Source organism: Rhinolophus hipposideros, assembly GCF_964194185.1.
Source record: "Rhinolophus hipposideros genome assembly, chromosome: 17".
Taxonomy (NCBI): domain Eukaryota; kingdom Metazoa; phylum Chordata; class Mammalia; order Chiroptera; family Rhinolophidae; genus Rhinolophus; species Rhinolophus hipposideros.
In genome coordinates, this window is record NC_138063.1 from 49866457 (window position 1) to 49886723 (window position 20267).

Here is a 20267-nt window from a genome sequence, read left to right on the forward strand (position 1 = left end):
CTTTTTGCATATGATATACAGAACCATTTTTTGAAAGACTGTTCTTTCCCCATTGAATTGCCTTGGCATCTTTGTTGAAAATTAATTGACTGTAAACATAAAGGTTTATTTCTGGATACCCAGTTTTGTTCCATTGATCTATATGTCTGTCTTTCTGCCAGCACCACACTCTCTTGATTGCTGTAACTTTGTAGTAAGTTTGAAATGGGGATCTGTGAGTTCTCCCACTTTATTCTTATTTTTTTAAATATTGTTTTGGCTTTCCTGTGACCCTTGCATTTCTGTATGTATTTTAGGATTAGCTTGTCAATTTAAGCCAAAAATCTATCTGATACATTGATAAGGATTGCATTGAATCTGTAGATCACTTTGGGTGAAGAGTTATTGTCATCTTAACACTAGTAGTAGGTGTTCTTATCCATGAACATGGGCTTTCCTTTTATTGAGGTCTTTTAAAAATTTCCTTTAGTAATATTTATAGTTTTAAGGGTACAAGTTTTGTACTTCTTTTGTTAAATTTATTCCTAAGTATTTCATTTTGAGGCTATTACAATTGGATTTTTTTTAATTAACTTTTGGATTGTTTATTGCAAGTGTATTGAAATACAATTGATTTTTTTTATATTGATATCATTTCCTGAGACCTTATTGAGCTTACTTATTATAAGATCTAATTGCTTTCTGTGGATCCCTAGGATTTTCTATATACAAGATCATGTCATCTTCAAGTAGAGATAGTTTTACATCCTATTTTTCAATCTGCATGTCTTTTATTCTTTTCTAATTACCATGGCTAGAACCTCCAGTACAATATTGAGTAGAAGTGGAAAGAATAGACGTCCTTGTTTTGTTCCTGATCTTAGGGAGAAAGCTTTCAGTCTTTTTCTATTAAGTGTGATGTTAGCTACAGTTTGGGGGTTTTATATGTTGTCATATAACATATTAAATAATGTTTCTTGTTAGGAAAGTGGTTCTCTTTTATTCCTGCTTTTTTTGGTGGTCTTTATGTTTGTTTGTTAGTTTGATTTTATTTGTCATGAAAGGGTGTTGGATTTTAGCAAATGCTTTTTTGTTGCCTATGTAGGGGAGGTAAAAGTTTTCCTCGGCCCTCGTAGGGTCTCTAACTGGGACCTTCTAGCTTCTGCTGTTTTTCTCAAACTTCTTCAGCTTAAAATATTCAGTACTCCAAGGTGCCATATTTTGGGGTAGTGTGTCCTGTATCTCATCATCCATCAGATTGTCATGGGGTTTTTGTCTTTTATTCTGTTGGTGAGGTGTATTATGTTGATTGATTTTTAAATGTTAAACCAACACAGCATTCCTAGGATATATCTTACTTGGTTATGGTGTATAATCTGTTCTATATGTTATCATATAACACATTAACTGATGCCTTGGATTCTGAAATCTAAAGATTACACCGAATGATGCTCCCTTATTATTCTGCCAATTCAACAACATAATATAATGAAAAAGATTGAAAACAAAACACTTATAAACTCATGTGCCATATATTGTATAAAGTGAATACAAAATCCAAGCCTATTCTGTATTGCTCCTTTGCAATATGAAATAAGTCACCAGTTTCTTTAAATATTTAAGAAATGCTGAGTTCAAAATATTCTAGGTTCAAAATTATTCTCATGTTATAAAATAAAATTATTTTTTCACTCATTGATTTATTTGTCTATCCAAACATTGCTTGCCTACTTCCAATTTAGATTTTGTTTTGAAGACATTAAACAGTGTGATTAAAATCAGAATAACAGTGACAAATACAAAATTAGAATTGGTTTCTCAATTAGGTTCTGTTGAATAGAGGCAGACCCATGTGCTTCGGTTAAGAGATGCATGGGACTCAGAACCGACATTTCATTTCAAATATGTAGGAACTTGACTTGGGTTTTTCTCCGAAGGAATATCAATCTTCTTCAAGATACAGTGACTTATAAAACTTATGGTATATAGTGACTAACTCATTTTTCTGTGATGAGAATGTTGAATATGTTTTTCCACTTGAAAAATTATTCTATTAAGATCCATTCTAACTTTCAAGCAAAATAAAAAGTTTTGTCCTAAAATATGTTAAGAGCAAATCTTCTCACTTCTATCCCAGGAGTTACTTAACCTCTTTGGCCCCATAACCTCAATCACATAATGGCATATTAATAATAATGCTTTCTTCACAGGGTAAATGTAAGAATTCAATGAATTGTATATACAGCATTTAGAACAGTGCTTAGTACATACTAAGAGCTCAGTAAATGTTGGCTGTGGCTGCTGTTGTTGTTATTATTATTATTATTAAGCGTTATATCTTAATAGGCCCACTAGAATGAGTTAGCTGCAGATTGTAATCCTAAGTAGCTAAATTGATTGATTTCTTAGATGGGATAATTTAACACTGTCCATTTTAAAATTAAAAAAAAAAAGTTCGTAAATATGTTGTTTTTCAACATACAGTAGGCAGTTCTAGGCTGTTCTTTTTAGAAGTTGGCTTCCTTATATGTGATGATATGCTACACAAATAGAGAGAAACACTGACTGTTTATTTTAGAATTATAGTTTGGCATGCCTCCAATTCATTTCAACCTATGCCTTTACATAAAAATGTAAATGAAAATCAAAAGGGGATAGGACACAGAACTCTTTTGTCCCATTTCAGTTTGCTCTTTGATCTCACTAATTGTTGTTCTCTGATTTTGTTGTTAGTATTTTGATGGAGGCTTTGAAGAATAAATAAATATGAAACATTTACAAAAAGATTTGCATCTTGGTCAATGATAATTCATGATTTTGGGATCAAAGGCTAATTTGAAATCAATTACTACCCCAAAACCTCTATTCTATGAAAAGCTGTTTTCTTGGTGACAAGAGAATATGGCAGAAATGAAAAAAACAGGAGAGGTGTACTAAAAACCTGTTTGATATTCATTGAAGATAGTTTTTAGGACTCCTGCAGATTTTAGAAGAAAGCTGGCATAACATTTTGAAAGGGTGTACAGAAGACAAATGGGCCTATAAATTTGGAGAGAATTTTTCTTTTTGAATATGGAATAGATTGAAATTTTCCACTCTAACTGTGCTCTACCTGGTGTTACAATTAAGGTAGTTTGGCAAGTTTCAGAGCATATAGCTCAGCATGGGATGGAAACTTTCCTGGCCATAGAGCTTTTTTTCTGGGGATCTTTTACAGTTTCCAGTGATAAATTAGTTATTTTAAATAGTAATGAATATTTTTGAGGCTAAATACCAGGCATACAGTATGCCTTCCCCAGATCATCTTGTTTAACCTTTATCCTAATCCTATGATATAGGTACTTTTTAAAATCCATATTGTACAAAAAACAAAACAAAACAAACTTCACTAAGACTTTAGTTTAGGAACTTTTGTTTCTATTCAAATGTAGTAATGGGCTGAAGTATTATTAATGCTTGAACACATATGTGCTAAAATTCAAATCTGAAATTTTTGTCAGCCTTATACTGCTTCCCAACTGAAAACAATTCTAGGGTTTATCACACTAGACAGGGAGAATCCAGGCATCCTAGAATGTTGGAAAGATTATATAGACCTTTAATGTTTATTAAAAAAACAAAAACAACTTACTAATGCCATTGTAAAAAAAAAAAAAAAAAGCTTATTAATGCCAGTGCCTAGTTCACCCTTAGTAGAAATTTTGACTTTAATGTTCTTGGAGCAAACTGATCTGGAAAATACAATCCCATAGTTCCTTTGTCTTATTTATCCTGATGGATGAGTTAACTGGCTTCCATTCAGATCAATTAATTATCTTGCATTTGAAAAGGATGATTTGGTTATAGAAGTGTTTACACTTAATATGTTTGCATGTCTTCATCTGGATTCCATTTGGGGTGTGGCTTTTTTGTTGTAGTTAGATTATTTTTTTCTGGCAGTCTTTTCTCAACCAAGCAACACTCTTTTCCAAAACATAGACAGTCAATCTGTTGTGGAGAAGGGCCCTCCCCCAAATACAATTTGAACAGAGGCATAAATTCCTGAGACCCTGAACCTCACTGTGCAGATAATATGCACTGGCAGGCTTTGAGAAAGCTATATTGAAGATCAAAACAATTCTAAAGAAGAAGTGATAACTTTCATTCAGTGCAACATGTCTTTATTAAGAATGGAGATGAAAAAAGAAAGACTATAACACAATCATATCTTTGGCTTCCAAATTAAAAATGTAAGTTATATCCTAATAGACAACCCCTTGGAGCCAGTTAGTATTAGGAGATTGGATTGATAAATGAGTTTTGCTGTGTCTTTCTCTTTGGTTCAGGTAGCCATTATTAGAAACAGGGCCCTTAGAAAGCAATCTTCCCAGGACGTACTTCCTGTGTGTGAACAGACTGATAGTAGACCCAGTGACAATCCTAATATTCAAATTATATATTGTTATTAACTTATCTGATAGAGCAGAGTACATATTTTTCATAAGTTTGTCAAGAAAGGTTACAGAAATTAATATATAGTTTTTCTGAGGGGGCAGTGCAAAGAATTCCTCTTCTATACTCTGCTTATAGAAATGCAAATTGTGATACACTTTAAGTAAAGCAGTTTGGCAATTCACGTCAAAAGGCTTTTAAAAATGTATATTTTTTGTCTTGGTAATTTGACTTCTTAAAAATTTATCCTAAGGAAACAAAGAGTCTACATGAAGATTTAATTGTGAAAACTTATGTCTTGGTGGTATTATGTATAAGAAACTCAATGTTCAACAGTAGGGGAATGTTCTAGTAAACTTTTATATGTCCATATAATGTACATCAGGATTTCTCAGCCCTGACACTATTGACATTTTGAGCGTATAATTCCTTTTTGAGAGTTCTGTCTTGTGCATTGTAGGATGTTTAACACCATCCCTGGCCTCTGCCTACTAGATACCAGTAGTAGACCCACCCTCCCCACAACCCAAAATGTCTCCAAACATTGTCAAATGTCCCCTGGGAGGGCAGTATTGCCCCTGATTGAGAACCATTGATGTGTATTAGGCAGGTAATTCCAGTGGTTTTAGATGAATATTTAACAAGGGTAAATGATGATAATATCTTGGTAAATGAAAAAGAAGTTTGTAGAGGGGTGGGGTAAGATGGTAGAGTAGGTAAACACTGTGCTTGCCACCTCTCACGACCACATCAAAATTACAACAAAACTACAAAATACTCATCATTGAGAATCGCCTGAAATATTGCTGAACAGAAGTCCTATAACGAAAGACATACTGAAGAAGCCATGTTGAGAATGATAGGAGGGGTAGAGACGCGGAACAGGCTGCACTCAAACCTGTGTGTGGCGGTTAAAAATCAGGAAGGATATATTGGCTGTGGAGATCCTTCCTGAGGAATGAGGGGTCCCAGCCTCGTACCAGGCTCCCCAGTCCAGGGCTCCAGTGCCAGGAAGAAAAGTCCCTATAACTTCTGGGTGTGAAAACCAGTGGAGATTTGGGCTGAGTGGAACAGAGGGCAGCTTCAGTCCCAGGAGATCCTTTTAAAGGGCTTGTGCACAAACTTACTCACTAATGCACTCAATTTGCTCTGGGCTCTGGAGCTGGTCTAGCAGCTCGAAGGCACCAGGGACTTATGGGGAGGAACTGAGTTGTCTGGCTTTGAATTGAGGGCTGGAGGGGCAGCTTTCTCCCAGAGAGAAGTGCTGGCAGAAGCCATTGTTCCTTTATTAAGCCCTCCCCACAACCCAGTTTGGCAGCCACCACATCTGAGTCCATCAACCTGGCTAACACTGTTTACTGGCTCAGGTGATTCCCTGAGACCCTGCCCCACCCAACTTGCAGGCCCACCCAAGCCACTTCCAGGGGCTTTTCCAAACAAGTGGCCTATCTTGGCTCATGATGCAAACATTCCTAAAAATCTTTCAAAGGTTCACAAACCCCAAACAAGCAGTATCTGGCCTCACTGTGCCTCATACTTCTGACTAAGCAGCCTTAAGCCAAGCACTAGAAGCAGCTGACCTCAGTTCTGTAGCTCCTCTAATGTAGTCATGGCCAGTCCTCACAACCATCAATTTGAGAGTCAATTGATGTGCCAGTAGCAACCAAGGCTCAACTACAGCAGGAGGGCACAGACGAACCACACAAGGGACACACCAGGGATGCTGCATCACTGGGACCACAGGACACCTACTACATAAAGCCATTCGACTAAGACCAGAAGACATAGCAGCCATACCTAATACTTAGAAACAAACACAGGGAGGCAGCCAAAATGGGGACACAAAGAAACATGTCCCGAAGAAAAGAACAGAACAAAGCTCCAGAAAAAGAACTAAACAAAATGGAGGCAAGCACTCTACCAGTCACAGAGATCCAAACACTGGTTATAAATATGCTCAATAGTCTCAATGAGAACTTCAACAAAGAGATAGGAAACATAAAAATAGAGATAGAAAACATAAAAAAGAACCAGTCAGAAATGAAGAATACAATAATTAAAATGAGGAATACATGAGAGGAAATCATCAAAAAGAAAAGAGATTCCCCCCAAAATGAGGATAGTTTCAGGGGTTTCTGGGATGAGGTCAAGCATACTACATTTGCATCATAGGGGTAACAGAAGGAGAAGAGAGAAAGCAAGGAATTGAAACCCTATTTGAAGAAATACAAAACTCGGACAATTAAGTTTGCGAACTCATCCTAGAGAAAGTGCTACATACCTCATTGCTGAATATCACTATGGTCACCTTTGAAGTACTCCCCTTGGGAAGCTGTGCACCAACTCCAGCGCCTAGTCCACCCTTCAAAGCAATTTTGGAACTCTTTTTCTGGAATGGCCATCACAGCTGTTGTCATATTACCCTTGATGTCCTGAATGTCATCAAAATGTCTTCCTTTCAACATTTCCTTTATTTTGGGTAAAGAAAGAAGCCACTGGGGGCCACACCAGGTGAGTGGGGAGGGTGTTCCAATACAGTTATGTGTTTACTCGCCAAAAACTTCCTCACAGACAGTGCCGTGTGAGCTGGTGCATTGTTGTGATGCGAGAGCCATGAAATGTTGGCGAAAAGTTCAGGTCATCTAACTTTTTCACGCAGTGTTTTCAGCACTTCCAAATAGTAAACTTTCTTGTTTGTCCAATTGGTATAAATTCATAATGAATAATCCCTCTGATATCAAAAAGAGGTTAGCCACATTGTTGTAACAAGTTCTCGAACTTAATTGTCAGAACCTGTAATGTCAGAAAACTTCCCTAACCTGCTGAAGGAAATAAACATACAAGCCGAGGAAGTACAGAGAGTCCCAAACAAGATAAACCCAAAAAGGCCATACTGAGACACTTCATAATTAAAATGCCAAAAGTTAAAGAGATCTTAAAAACAGCAAGAGAAAAGCAGTTAGTTTTCTACAAGGGACCTCCCATATGACTGTCAGCTGATTTCTCAATAGAAGCTTTGCAAGTCAGAAGGGATTGGCACAAAATATTCAAAGTGATGAAAAGCAAGGACCTACAACCAAGATTACTCTACAAATGATACTCAGCAAAGTTACTCTACTCAGCAAAGTTACTCAAAGATACTCTACTCAGCAAAGCTATCATTTAGAATTGAAGGACAGATAAAGAGCTTCCCAGACAAGAAAAAGCTAAAGAAGTTCACCAACATCAAACCAGAATTACAAGTAATCTTAGAGGGACTTCTTTAAGATACAAAAAAAAAAAAAAAAAATCAAAAACATGAATAATAAAATGGCAATAACTATTAATAATTGCTTTCAATAAAATGGATTAAATGCTTCAATTCAAAGATAGGGTGGCTAAGTGGACAAGAAAACAAGACTCTTACATATGCTGTCTATAATAGACTCACTTCAGATTAAAAGGCACACGCAGACTGAAAACAAAGAGATGGAAAAAATAATTTATGAAAATGGAAATAAAAAAAATGCTGTGGTAGCAATACTTATACCAGACGATATAGACTTTAAATCAAAGGCTATAATAAGAGCCAAAAAAGGACCCAATAATCCCACTTCTGGGCATTTATACAAAGAAACCTGAAACACTATTTTGAAGGGCCATGTACATCTGTATGTTCGTTGCAGCCTTATTTGCTGAAGTAGTGAAGATACGGAGGCAATCTGGGTATCCATAAATGGATGAATGGATAAAGAGGTGGCACATATATGTAATGGTATATTACTCTGTTGTAAAAAACAAATGAAATCTTGCCATCTGCAACAACATAGCTGGACCTAGTTAGAGGGTATTGCGCTGAGTGGTGTCAGACAGAGAAAGCAAATAACATATGATTTCACTTATATGTGGAATCTAGAGAACAAAATAAACGGACAAAACCGAAACAAGCTCATAAATACATAGACCGTTTTTATGGTTGCCAGATTGGAGGTGGGATTGGAGGGATGGGTGAAAGATGGGAGAGGATTAAGATGTACGAAATAGTCATGGGGATATAAAGAATAACATGGGGAATAGCATCACTAGTATTATAATAACTGTGTCAGACGGGTATTGGATTTATCAGGGTGATCACTTCGTAAGTTACATAAATGTCGTATTACTGTGTTGTGCACCTGAAACTTCGCACCAACCTAATAATAAAATATTGTATGCCAACTGTAATTGAAAAATATTAAAAAAGGAAATAATAAATAAAATAAAACGGAGGGTACATGTTGCCACAGAAATGTAAAAAGATATCAATAGATGAATTTAGAGTATGTAAAGTTTCTTTAATGGAAAAGGGTTGTTGTAATAGTTCTGTGCAAAGGCAGATACTCCCACCAGATCTCTAAGAGCAGTCCACGTATAACACAGGCACCGAATATGCCCACATGAGAAAGGATTCTACCAGGTGCTGGAAGCTTTCCTTTTTGGGTTATAATAGGGATTTTTAAATTTTTTCTTCACTGCCTCCTCACCCCCCATTCCCACCCCTTTTTCAGCTATTGTCATGATTTAGCTTTTCACCTGCCTCCTCACCTAGTGGAAATAAATAATCTGTATGAATATTCCTGAATCCATTCTAAGCCTAGGTGAATCAAAGTTTAATTTCCCAGCCTCCCTGAAGAGGCCTAAGCTTTAGGTTAGCATGCTATGTATCTCCTCCACAGGTTGCAGGATACTTTCCATTAAAAAAAATAATAACAAATTAAGTATGCAAAAATGCATGCATACTTCAAAAGTTGCTTCTTAGACCTAACTTTATATGATTAAAAAATTAGGCACTCTTTTTTAATGTTTATTATTGAAAATATTTTTAAAAGTGAAAAATAAATCATTTAAATCACAAATCTTAGGAGAAGGAATTAAATTTATTTCAAATATTTTGGACATCTTTTAATATATTAATCATATTAGGAGGAATATGTAAATGAAGACTGTCTAGGTAAGTTGTTTCAGGAAACCATTCAGATTTGGGGGAAGATTAATTATATTATTTCTCAGTTCAGAAACATGCTATAATATTAAAAGAAAAGAAAAGAAAACTGTATGGATAGCCCACCTTTGCTCTTCCAAAATAGCTCTTTTGATATACTTGATAAAGAATGAACTTAAAAATTTCAAGATTTGAAATATTTTTCATCAATGATTTTAGTCCAAAGGGAAGCTTACTCTTGATCTTCCAAACTAGATATATTTTAGCTTTCTCCGTGTGCCCCCCAGGAAGTGTACAAGCTTTGGAAGGGCTGTAATATTTTTCTAATGATTATAGTAGGAAGTGAAAGTTTTCTATCGGAAAGAAAATCTTTCCAGCATTTCTGCATTTATGGGAGGAGAGGTAGATGCAGAGCTGTTCTCATAACACCCGATGGCCCCTGTGCTTGAGAAAAGTTCAGAGAATTCAACTGTAAAGCATAAGAAAAGCAAGAGGGATTTTTGAGAATTTTGGTAGCTTCAGCGTGGGTGGGAGAGAAAAAGGAGGAAGGAGGAGTCATAGGTGGGTGCAGGGTAAGTAGCCAAAGCCTGAGACATACATTAGTAGCACATGGAGATTTTGCAATGGATTTTTAGGGGATACTTTTAATTTTTAAAAGTAACCTAACTATGTGGGGATACACTAGGCGTGATAATGAAAATATTCAACAGCCCTTCAGCACAGGCTCAGAACTGATCCTGGGCTTATCCAAATAGGGGTGAAACTGGAATAGCAAGCAGCCTCAGGTGTAACACCCATTTTACCCAAGTTATCATGAAATATGGCTACGTACCCAAACTTGTTATAGTGACGTGCAGCAAGAGGCAAACAGAATTAGGAGGCCGTAAGACGGATAGGAGAGGGCAGCATTAGTGAGATGTCCTGTTATCTGAGTGTGCAGGATAATCTAAGTGTTTAACAATCCACAGGAATACAGAAGCAGGGGGAAGGGGTGGTCAGTGTAAGAGCCAGCTTGAGAGATTTGTTTTCTCAAACGAGCCACTGAAGTTCTAAATTATCCTTGGTAAAGTCATGGCCACAAGAAAGGAAGCGGACAGAGGTGGCACGGAACTGGTGGAGCACATAGTCAGCAGGGCTTTGAGAAGGGGGGATTTCAGTTCACTGAGCCCTTCTCACAACAGGAGTGGGGTCAAGTGGGGGGAACAGACAGGCCTTAAAAACCAAACAAGGCAGAAGAATTCCAAGCCAAGAGGCACCTTCCAAACAAACAAGGCTGGGATTCTAACCCAACATCAGAGACTGAACTCATTCCAAATGTCACTCGCACCATAGTGTTTTTATGATTTAAACGCGGACACAAGAGGTGCCCCCCAAAAAGGTGCAGGGGAAAATAGGAAACAAGGGCCCCACTGCCACAGGTGGAGCAGGACCAAGGTGTTGGGGGAGTAAGTGACACACGCCTTTATGGCCTGAGACCCTTTATTTAGACTTGATCGAACTTTCTGAGAGCTGGCAACAGTCAGTAGGACGCCAGTGGCAAATGGGGTGCCCAGGTTACCCACCTTTCTACCTGGCAAACTGCAAATTCTGCCTCCCCAAGTGGCGCCCTCACTAGCCATCTCATACCATGATGTCAGTGTGAAGTGTTGGGAAGCCCTTCTTTACCTCCAGAAGAATATGCAACCCCATAGCCTCTGCGCTCTGTCCATCTCACAGAATTTGAATTGAAGTATCATTCTCTAGTGCCCCCATCCTTCCCCTGTGCCCCAGCTTTCCCTTCGCTAGACTTAAGGGTCTGCTTTTAAAAAAACCTGTTCTTCATAGGACAGCAGTTCTCTGTAGTATTTGTCACTCTCTGACCACACCTGGCTTGTCAGCTTTCATCTTGTGACTCCAGATGTGGACTCTGGCTCCAGGACAGAGATGATCAGTGGCTGTTGTTTTCCCCGGTCTGGATGCCTTTTGTCTGGAGTGCAGTGTATTGTCAGATTTGACTTCGGAAGGGCCTGTGTGCCCTGGCAGGGCCACACAGTTGACTGCAGTGGCTCCAAGGCTTCTAATAATCAAGCATTTCCCTTGTGGCTGCCGGGAGTGTAGCCCAGTGGGACTTCCACAGATCCCTTATTTCTAAGAGCCTCAGAAATTATTGTCTGTTTTGTTGTGTTTTTAGTGACCGCACTGGGGATATGGCTTGGGGAGTTCTCACTGTGCTCTGGGAGGTTGACTCTATAGAGCAGAAGACATGACCAGGGAGAACGCACATTCTGAGAAGGGCAATGAGCCCAGTTCTAGTTCTGGGACAAATCTGCGTGGAGGGGAGGAGCGCCGAGAAGAACGAACAAAGGGAAGAGCTACAGGAAAATGTAGCACTTGAAGTTTGGGGGAAGTTTTGAAAAAAGATCAGTGTGGCTGAAAGCATTTCTCATTGCTGGGAGATGAGGTCTGAGGAGAACACTTTTGGTAGAGGGGTGGAGGCTGTGATTGTAAGTGGGAGATCCCTTAAAAGGGGGACCACTGGTGGCTCCAGATGGTTGGCAGGAAATAAATCTAGCAGCTCATTAAGGAGTCAGCAATGTGCAGTTGTGTGTGGGTGGGTGTGGGTGTGTCCTGAAAGGTTGCAGAGCACAAATTGTTCTGATCCACTACCTTAGAATTCCTGTGAAGTAGCTAAAACCTGTTGTACAAATACACTGGTAAACTGAGGGATTTCCACTTCCATCATTTTTTCTTCTTTTTTTTGATGGTGTGTATATCATAGAGTAGTTCAGTGTCCATGTGGCTAGGGGATGTACTTCAAATTATTTTACAAGGAGGAAAAACGGTTGGAAAAGTTTCCAATTGATTACATTTGTACTATAATGCACATATTATATTGGACTAAAAGAAGAGGAATAATCAATTTTGCCTAAATTTCCTTGACAAGAGAACAGCTTTTTGGTTTCCAATGTAGTCCTATTGATTTAGTCAAATCTCAAATTCTTAACTATCTCTATTAATGTTGGGGAGCTCTGATGAAGTTAAATGTAAAACAGTAATTGTTACAAACGAATTTTTGTATAAAAGTTTGTTCATTTGTATCACAGGTGAGGTCCCAGAGTAGAATTCTACAGACATTGAAATTGCAAGTACAGTTGACCCTTGAACAACACGGGTTTGAATTGCTCAGGTTCACTTATATGTGCATATTTTTCAGTAACTACTATAAATGTATTTTCTCTTTCTTATGATTTTCTTAATAACATTTTCTTTGGCTTACTTTATTGTAGGAATACAGTATATAATACACATAACATAGAAAATATGTGTTAATCAACTGTTTACATTATTGGTAAGGCTTCTGGTCAACAGCAGTTAAATTATGGGGAAGTCAAAAGCTGTATGTAAATTTTTACTGCACTGGTGGTGGCATCCCCCTAGTCCCCGTGTTCAAGGGTTTACTGTCAGCAATTTTCAAAGATATGTGTATGGTTTTATAAATTTCAAATAATATGAATTCAATTTAATTATAATACTGAGTGTCTGCTACGTGGGAGGCATTAATATCAAGTGCTATTTATTGAACGTACAAGCGATTAAGACAGCAGTGAATTCTTCCCAAGAATCCCAACAAGGAATGTCATCCCAATAACTGTAATACAATAGTCCCCCCATCCATGGTTTCACTTTCTGCAGTTTCAACTGTGACCCAAAAATATTAAATGGAAAACTTCAGAAATAAGCAATTCATAAGTTTTAAATTGTGCACTGTTCTGAGTAATACGACAAAACCTCACACAGTCTCACTCTGTCCTACCTGGGAGGTTAATCATCTCTTTGTTCAGTGTATCCACGCTGAATATGCTACTGCCCCTGAATCACTTAGTAGCCGTGTCAGTTATCAGGTATTTTGAGAGAGATAACACATTTGCATAACTTTTATTATAGTGTAGTGTTATAATTTCCGTATATTATTATTATTGTTAATCTCTTACTGTGTTTAATTTATAAATTCAACTTTATCATAGGTACTATGTATAGGAAAACATAGAATAGGTAAGATTCAGTACTGTCTATGGTTTCAGACATCCACTGGGGGTCTTGGAACGTGTATCCCCCACGGATGAGGGGTACTACCATATATAAGATGGAGGATGTGTGATATTGTAAAGGTCTATCAACAAGATAAGATAATCCACGGAAGCTTCCTAGAAGAAATAGCATTTGAGAAGGGTCTTGAAAGAAACTAAAATTCCAACCGTCAGTCAGGAAGCCACTCCCAGTGGAATGAGGTGCATGGTAAGGGAAGGCACAGATTGCAGAGGTGTGGCAAGGCTTGCAGAGGTGTGTGGCATAGTGCGCCATGCCTGGATTTTGGAACTGGGTGGACCACAGTGTACACTCTAGTTTTGGCACTTACTAGCCAAGTACCCACAAGTTTCCCACCCCCATCAGTAAAATGGAAAAATGCCTACCTCACAGAACATTTGTGAGTATTCAATGGAAAAGTTTCCAGCACAGACATGCTCAAAAACTGCTACCTTTTTCCATTTTCTAAAAGCAACTGGTCTTTCAGCATTTTGGAAACAGAGTAGAAAAGAAATTTGATTTAGGGACTTTTGAAAAACCATAGTCATGTTATTCTTGACCAACGGTAATTTGATTACGTGAGTGAAAAATAGTTCATAGGGTTTTAAATTAATACACTAGTATTACAAACAATAACCCATAGTTACACTGCCTTTTTAGAAGCTCTTCAGGGTATTTTTGCATACTAAGCATCAAGAATACATTGTCTGAATTATTAGTCGTCTCCAAATTAGTGATGGGGATTTCCTGTATGTGATAGATATTAAAATTCATGTTTCTTTGTTCTTGAATAGTAACACACTTCCATTACAAATTATGGTCTGCACATGCTAATGTTAGTGCTAATTTATCATCTTTCAGTACCCAGTCAGGGGGCACCATTCTTTGAAAGTACATAGACATGGTCTAAAAACACCTTGGCGGTGGGGAAAAGGTGGCAAGGCAGAAAACATTTATCCTAGTCATTGTCCAGATTTTTCCATCGGTCACAGAAAATACTGGAGCCCCGTTGTCTTCTTTTCTATTCCCTAACTTCCTAACTTCCTCCCTCCCCACTCTACCAGTCTATCATCATTGTGATAAGAGAATTTTTTTTCTAAAAGTAGGAATTATCATAAAATTTAATTCCTGTCCTATCATTGCAGCTCCTTGACATGTTTTCAGTGTGCTGCAGAAATTGGTCTGTGCTTCTCTGATCAAATGGAATTATCCTTTATTTAAACAGCTGTTCCCTATGGACAATATGTGTTATGAGACTTAATGCTGTTTAGCATTTGGAGTCATTCTTTCCTCTTGAATTGGAAATAAGAATCAGCAAAAACTGCCATGCTATGGCAGTCCCAGCGTAATTTCACAGTCTGTCTACAGGGATAGTATTTTTGGTAGCTGGGAAATATTACACTAGTAATGCTGCATACCAATTAGTTGTATTAAAATATATATTATGTACAGCTCTGTACTTGGCTTAAAAAGTTTCCTTGACAACATCATTTAACTTCTTACTGTTCTTTTCATGTTGCTAGCATAAATATCTAATATGTTTTTGTTCAAAACATCAATTAGGCTTCAGTATAATCTTTATTAATACAGATCTGTTATTACAAGAAGACTGCTGAGCTGTGATAATTTGCACAGCAGGAACAATAAAATATCTTCTTTCTGTTTGATTCTATCCCAGAACACTTGGCTTTTTTATTCTTTTACAGAGCACACCAAAGCTTTCCATGACCTCTTTCATAATCATAATGAAATCTTTAAAGCTCTGATAAGAAAAAGCATTATTTTCTTCAAAGGTAAACATACTGGAAAGGCCAAAAATTACAGATAGGTTCAAAAAGACACATATTAGTTACAGATCTCCACTTTTAATATCTTTCCTTGTTTTTCTCCATATAGCCAGAACACCCCACTTCCTGAGGATTCAGAACGTGGAAGTGAATGCCGGCCAGTTTGCCACCTTCCAGTGCAGTGCCATCGGCAGGACCGTGGCAGGCGACAGGCTCTGGTTACAGGTACAGTAACTCATTTTCAGCAGTTCAGTGAGAATCCAGGGGAAGAATACATACCCCTGGGTAGGGCCCAGAGGACCGGGTCAGTGCTGGGTCCCTACTGGCCAGATTATTAAGTGGCCAGATTACTAAGAGTACTAGATAGGCTAATTATTGTCCGTTACAGGCTTGTTTTGAATTTTTGCTTTTTTTCTCTTTGCTTCTGCTTAGCCATTTTGCTTTGAAGATCTGGTTGTCAAATTACTTTCAGAGCAATATATTAAAGTACAAAAGAGTTCCCTTTCCCTACTCTTCTTCTAGAGAAAACTCCAGACACACACACACACACACACACACACACACACACACACACACACACACACAAGCAAATGTACGTTTATGGGCCTCTTTGTAATTTGAATTTCACAGCAATAAGCCGAAACTTAGACGTCTTTTACATTTGAGATTTAAGTAGACATTTTTTAGTATAAGCATAATTTGTGTGTTTTATAATCCTTCAAATTTCACCATGTGTATTTTGCATGGCAAATACTTTCATGGATAGATTAATGGTCCTAGGAACACTGACAATGAATGGGGCTGAGTGACCTATTCCCTCTAACCAGAGGCTCCCCCTACCTTAGGCTCTAGGTTTCATACCCTTCCCCCAATAGGGTTCTCCAATTTCATTCTTGTTTCTTCCTTTTAAGCATTGATCTACAGGCAGCTCATTCTTCACCCTGACTAGTGTTGATTTTTTACCGCTTCTTTCCTTACAGATCCTAAAGTTGTTTTGTTTTGCTTAATTATTTCTTATTTTGTCTGCTACTTGAGCTGCTCGTGTTTTAACCCTTTTGTGTAGCTATTTCATTTCATTGGCTTCCACTCTGGCATGCTGACTTTCCTCTGCACATATCACCTTCCCCACCTCCTATTGCACCTCTTCTTCTGCAGTAATAATGACTGTGATGTGACACTCTATAATTTTTAAATTCTGTACCCCTTTTAATCATCACAACTGAAATAAATGGTCATTTTTATTCCTTCATTTCTGGGGAAAATGGCAGACAGCCAAATGTGCTATTTCTTATTAGTCAACAGTGTGCTGACAAGTGGGGAAAATGTTCTGGAGGTGGCTTTTTTTAATTAAAATTTATTGGGGTGACAACTGTTAGTAAAATTACATAGATTTCAGGTGTACAATTCTGTACTACATCATCTATAAATCCCATGGTGTGTTAACCACCCAGAGACAGTTCTCCTTCCATCACCATATATTTGATCCCCCTTACCCTCATCTCCCACCCCCCTCCCCCCTTACCCCCTGGTAACCACTAAATGATTATCTGTGTCTGTGAGTTCTTGTTTCTCATTTGTTTGTCTTGTTCTTTTCTTGTTTTTGGTTTATATCCCACATATCTGTGAAATCATAGGGTTCTCTGCTTTTTCTGTCTGACTTATTTTAGCATAATAATCTCAAGATCCATCCATGTTGTCGCAAATGGCACTATTTCATCTTATGGCAGAATAGTATTCCATTGTGTATATATACCACAACTTCTTTATCCATTCATCTATCGAAGGACATTTTGGTTGTTTCCATGTCTTGGCCACAAAATAAAGTGGCAATGAACATCGGAGTACATATATCTCTCCAGATAAATGCTTTCAGATTTTTGAGGTAGATACCCAGGAGAGGGATTGCTGGGTCAGACGGTGGAGGCAGCTTCTTAAATACAGTTGGCTCCTCTGCATCATTCCTCACCTTTCTACCTTGATGTCACTCTCTTTTCTTATATCCTCCTCTCCTCATGAGAGTGTCCCCTAGCCAGGAAGGAGGAATGTATGCAGTTGACGGAAATTGCATCTACAAATTCATCTTTACTGTTTTCTTCTCTCTAAAACTTGTGTAATCACTACTTTAAAAGCGTTTGCAGTATGTGAAGCTTGTTCTTGACCCTGTTCTTCAGTAGTCGACCTTGTTCTTTATCCCACTTTTCAATTATTTTAGATTCTTGATGTTAAAGATTGGGAATTGTTTTCTTAGTTAGTGGTTGTTTGTTTATTAAACTTGATCAAAATTGACTATGGTAATTGATGAGACAGACATTTTTAATTGGCATTCTTCACAACGCATTAACTACCCTATAAAATCGAAACCATCCTTGTCATGTTTGATTTATCTCTAGAAATCTTAATTTTTCATGGAAAGTTTTTTTTTGCTCCTGATATTTATGTTAATGTTACTTGAGAGAATACAATATCAAGTCTAAGCTCTCACCTCAACAGAGCCTTAGGTATTTCCAAGAATTTTCAGGCAAGTTGAGGATACAATTTGCTCTTTATGTTTTTGCAAATATCCTGGAGTTGGGATACTCATGCTGAAATTTGAGTATTTCCTTGGCGGTTGGGGATCCGTAACTACTTTCTATTTCAAAGTGGTAGCCTGTGTGTTAAGGAGGATCTATCACGTTGCAAGGAGAAAGCTAGTAGCAACTGTTTGGGGGGATTCTGAATTAATAGGTCAGGAGTAGGGCCCTGCATTCAGTATTTTGTTAAAGGCTTCCCAGGTGATTCCAGTGTGTGCCCAGGGTTCAACACCCCCACCCCCCACCTCTGAAACAAAGTGCAACATGTGTTTCCATTCAGGAAAGAAAAAGGCAATAAGGTATAACTGGTACCTGTATTCAGTAGCCTTGATCTGACTCTAATGTGGAACTTCTGTACTATGTCTCTCTTGTTTTCATTCTGTTAAATTGGATCATAGTGTTGATAAATTGTTTTTTATAGTCAATCCATTAATGCCCTTCTTTATCGCTCCATTCTTTCTCGCCCTTCTCATCATCGATGACTGGCTACTGCTCTGCAGCTTTCCACATGGTGCTCGTGTCCAGAAGGGGATGATAAAGACAGAACTGTTGTGACTTTGAAATTCTAAGTCAAACTTAGTTTGTCCTGGACTTGGTGTGCTATTTGCTTTGTGAATCTTTTTGATTTTAGAATAATTTTACTGTGAAATGATTTATTTCCTCTGGTTGGATAGGCATTGTGTGGAGAGATGTTTATTTTATTGATAGGTGATGAAATAAGAATAGTGTGCTTCATTCTTGCAAGGATGGGCTTTGTTAACCTGCATGTGTGAGGTGTGGCTTCCAGCTGTGAGGAGGATGTGCGGCACTTGATGGGTTCATGGAGCCCTTCTGTCCCCTTGCCTGAGCCCCAACCCTTCGCCCCAGACCATGCTTTAGAAGTTGTGGGGGAGAAGCAAACCTGGAATCATGGACTAGCTCGCTCTAGTCTAGAGGTATCAATACAGACATTTCTTTCTTATTACACTAATGCTATAGCAGTTTCAAAAATGCTTTTCTGCATATAAATTCACTTGGATCCTCAAAATAATTCTGAGATCCAGGCAGAACATTGAATGAGAAAAATATATTTTTAGAGTTTTCTATAATATAAATCTTCCCAATAGTAAGTCGTGATTTAGAAATTAAGAGTACATCTTTTATTTGGGGAACACCAGTGTTTGGGAGCATAATCATTTGCAATAAATTGTGTTAATTGTGTCACCATCTTTTGAGTTCTCCCATCGTCATTTTGCACAGTTTCATGGGTGTATTGAATGGTTTGTTGCTTGTTTTGTAGATGAGAAGTTTGAGGTGCAGGATTGTCCAAGGTCACAAAGGTAATCGGCATAGCTGGGAATAGTACACCTCTGTGTCTTTACTTTTACTTTACCACTGATTAATTCCACTATATTATGATGTCTTCTCGTACCCCAGTGCTGGGTGAATAGATGATATGCACTTACCACTTCGCTAGAAGAATTTGGATATGACCAACGTTACATGATTAACCTCCAGGAGCCATCCTGACCCAACAAAAGTCCATATTTATTTCATGTATATATTGATCCACCTCTATGAAAAATGGCCAGTGGTTTGATTGTTTAAAATATAGATTAAATATGACACTGTCAGAGTGTTTCACAAAAGCATAATACAAGTAAATCTGATGATGACACTAATGAAGAAATGTTTATGATTAACAGATGTGTCCCATCTGCTTATGTTTTTTTCTGTCTCATCTGTGGGCCACACAGGTTATTGCCAAAGTGGAATCGGTTTTTCTAGAATACAGAACAACAAAATAAAACATAGTTCATGAATATGTATTATTATAGCTGCAAAGTACTTAAAACACCTCCCAGACAATGTACAGTAGAAAGACAGCATCTATAAAACTATTCTTTATAGTATAAAACTGATGTACAATGGATTTGTTGAAGATGCTTGCTATATGCTACCAGTTATGGCAATTTATGCATATAATATGGACTGTAACCATGGAAATACTCAAATGCGATGTATTTGTAAAATCATTCAAGTACCCAAAACATGATCATGTTTCTTGTTATTATCAACTTTCCAATTATTTGTGGAGCCTACAGTTTGAAAATAGAGTATATATGTACATATATATATATATACATATATATATATATATGTAAGATACTGAGAAGAGAGAATGGCATTTTAGTGTTCTTTTTATATTTATGTATCATTTGCTGATGCAGTTGCTGAGTTATATATTTTTATGCAGTCCTTGACCCTTTAAGCCATGTATGATTGAATTAAAATGGCTATGTTCTTTCTTAAATATTTTAAATTTTATTTTCATACATATGCTTCTTTTTCTTGAGAATTAATATTTTATAATACCTGTTTCAGCCTTTCAATAATAAGGATGATCACCAGAAATAGTACTGATGCTTGGAAATCTGAAGATGGATTGTGCATATTCTTTTCCAGGGAACACGGGCACCTCTCCCTGTTCTCCTG

The 20267-nt window shown here is 37.6% G+C and overlaps 1 protein-coding gene across 8 annotated transcripts in view; it reads left to right on the forward strand.

The window, feature by feature from the left end:
- The window catches only part of PTPRM (protein tyrosine phosphatase receptor type M), an 824073-nt gene that overhangs the window by 318293 nt on the left and 485513 nt on the right, over positions 1 to 20267 (forward strand). For all 8 annotated transcript variants that reach the window (XM_081079020.1, XM_081079013.1, XM_081079015.1 and 5 more), the window contains exon 5: positions 15332 to 15447. In XM_081079020.1, the coding sequence (XP_080935146.1) occupies positions 15332 to 15447 (116 nt within the window). The remainder of the gene's footprint in view (positions 1 to 15331; positions 15448 to 20267) is intronic.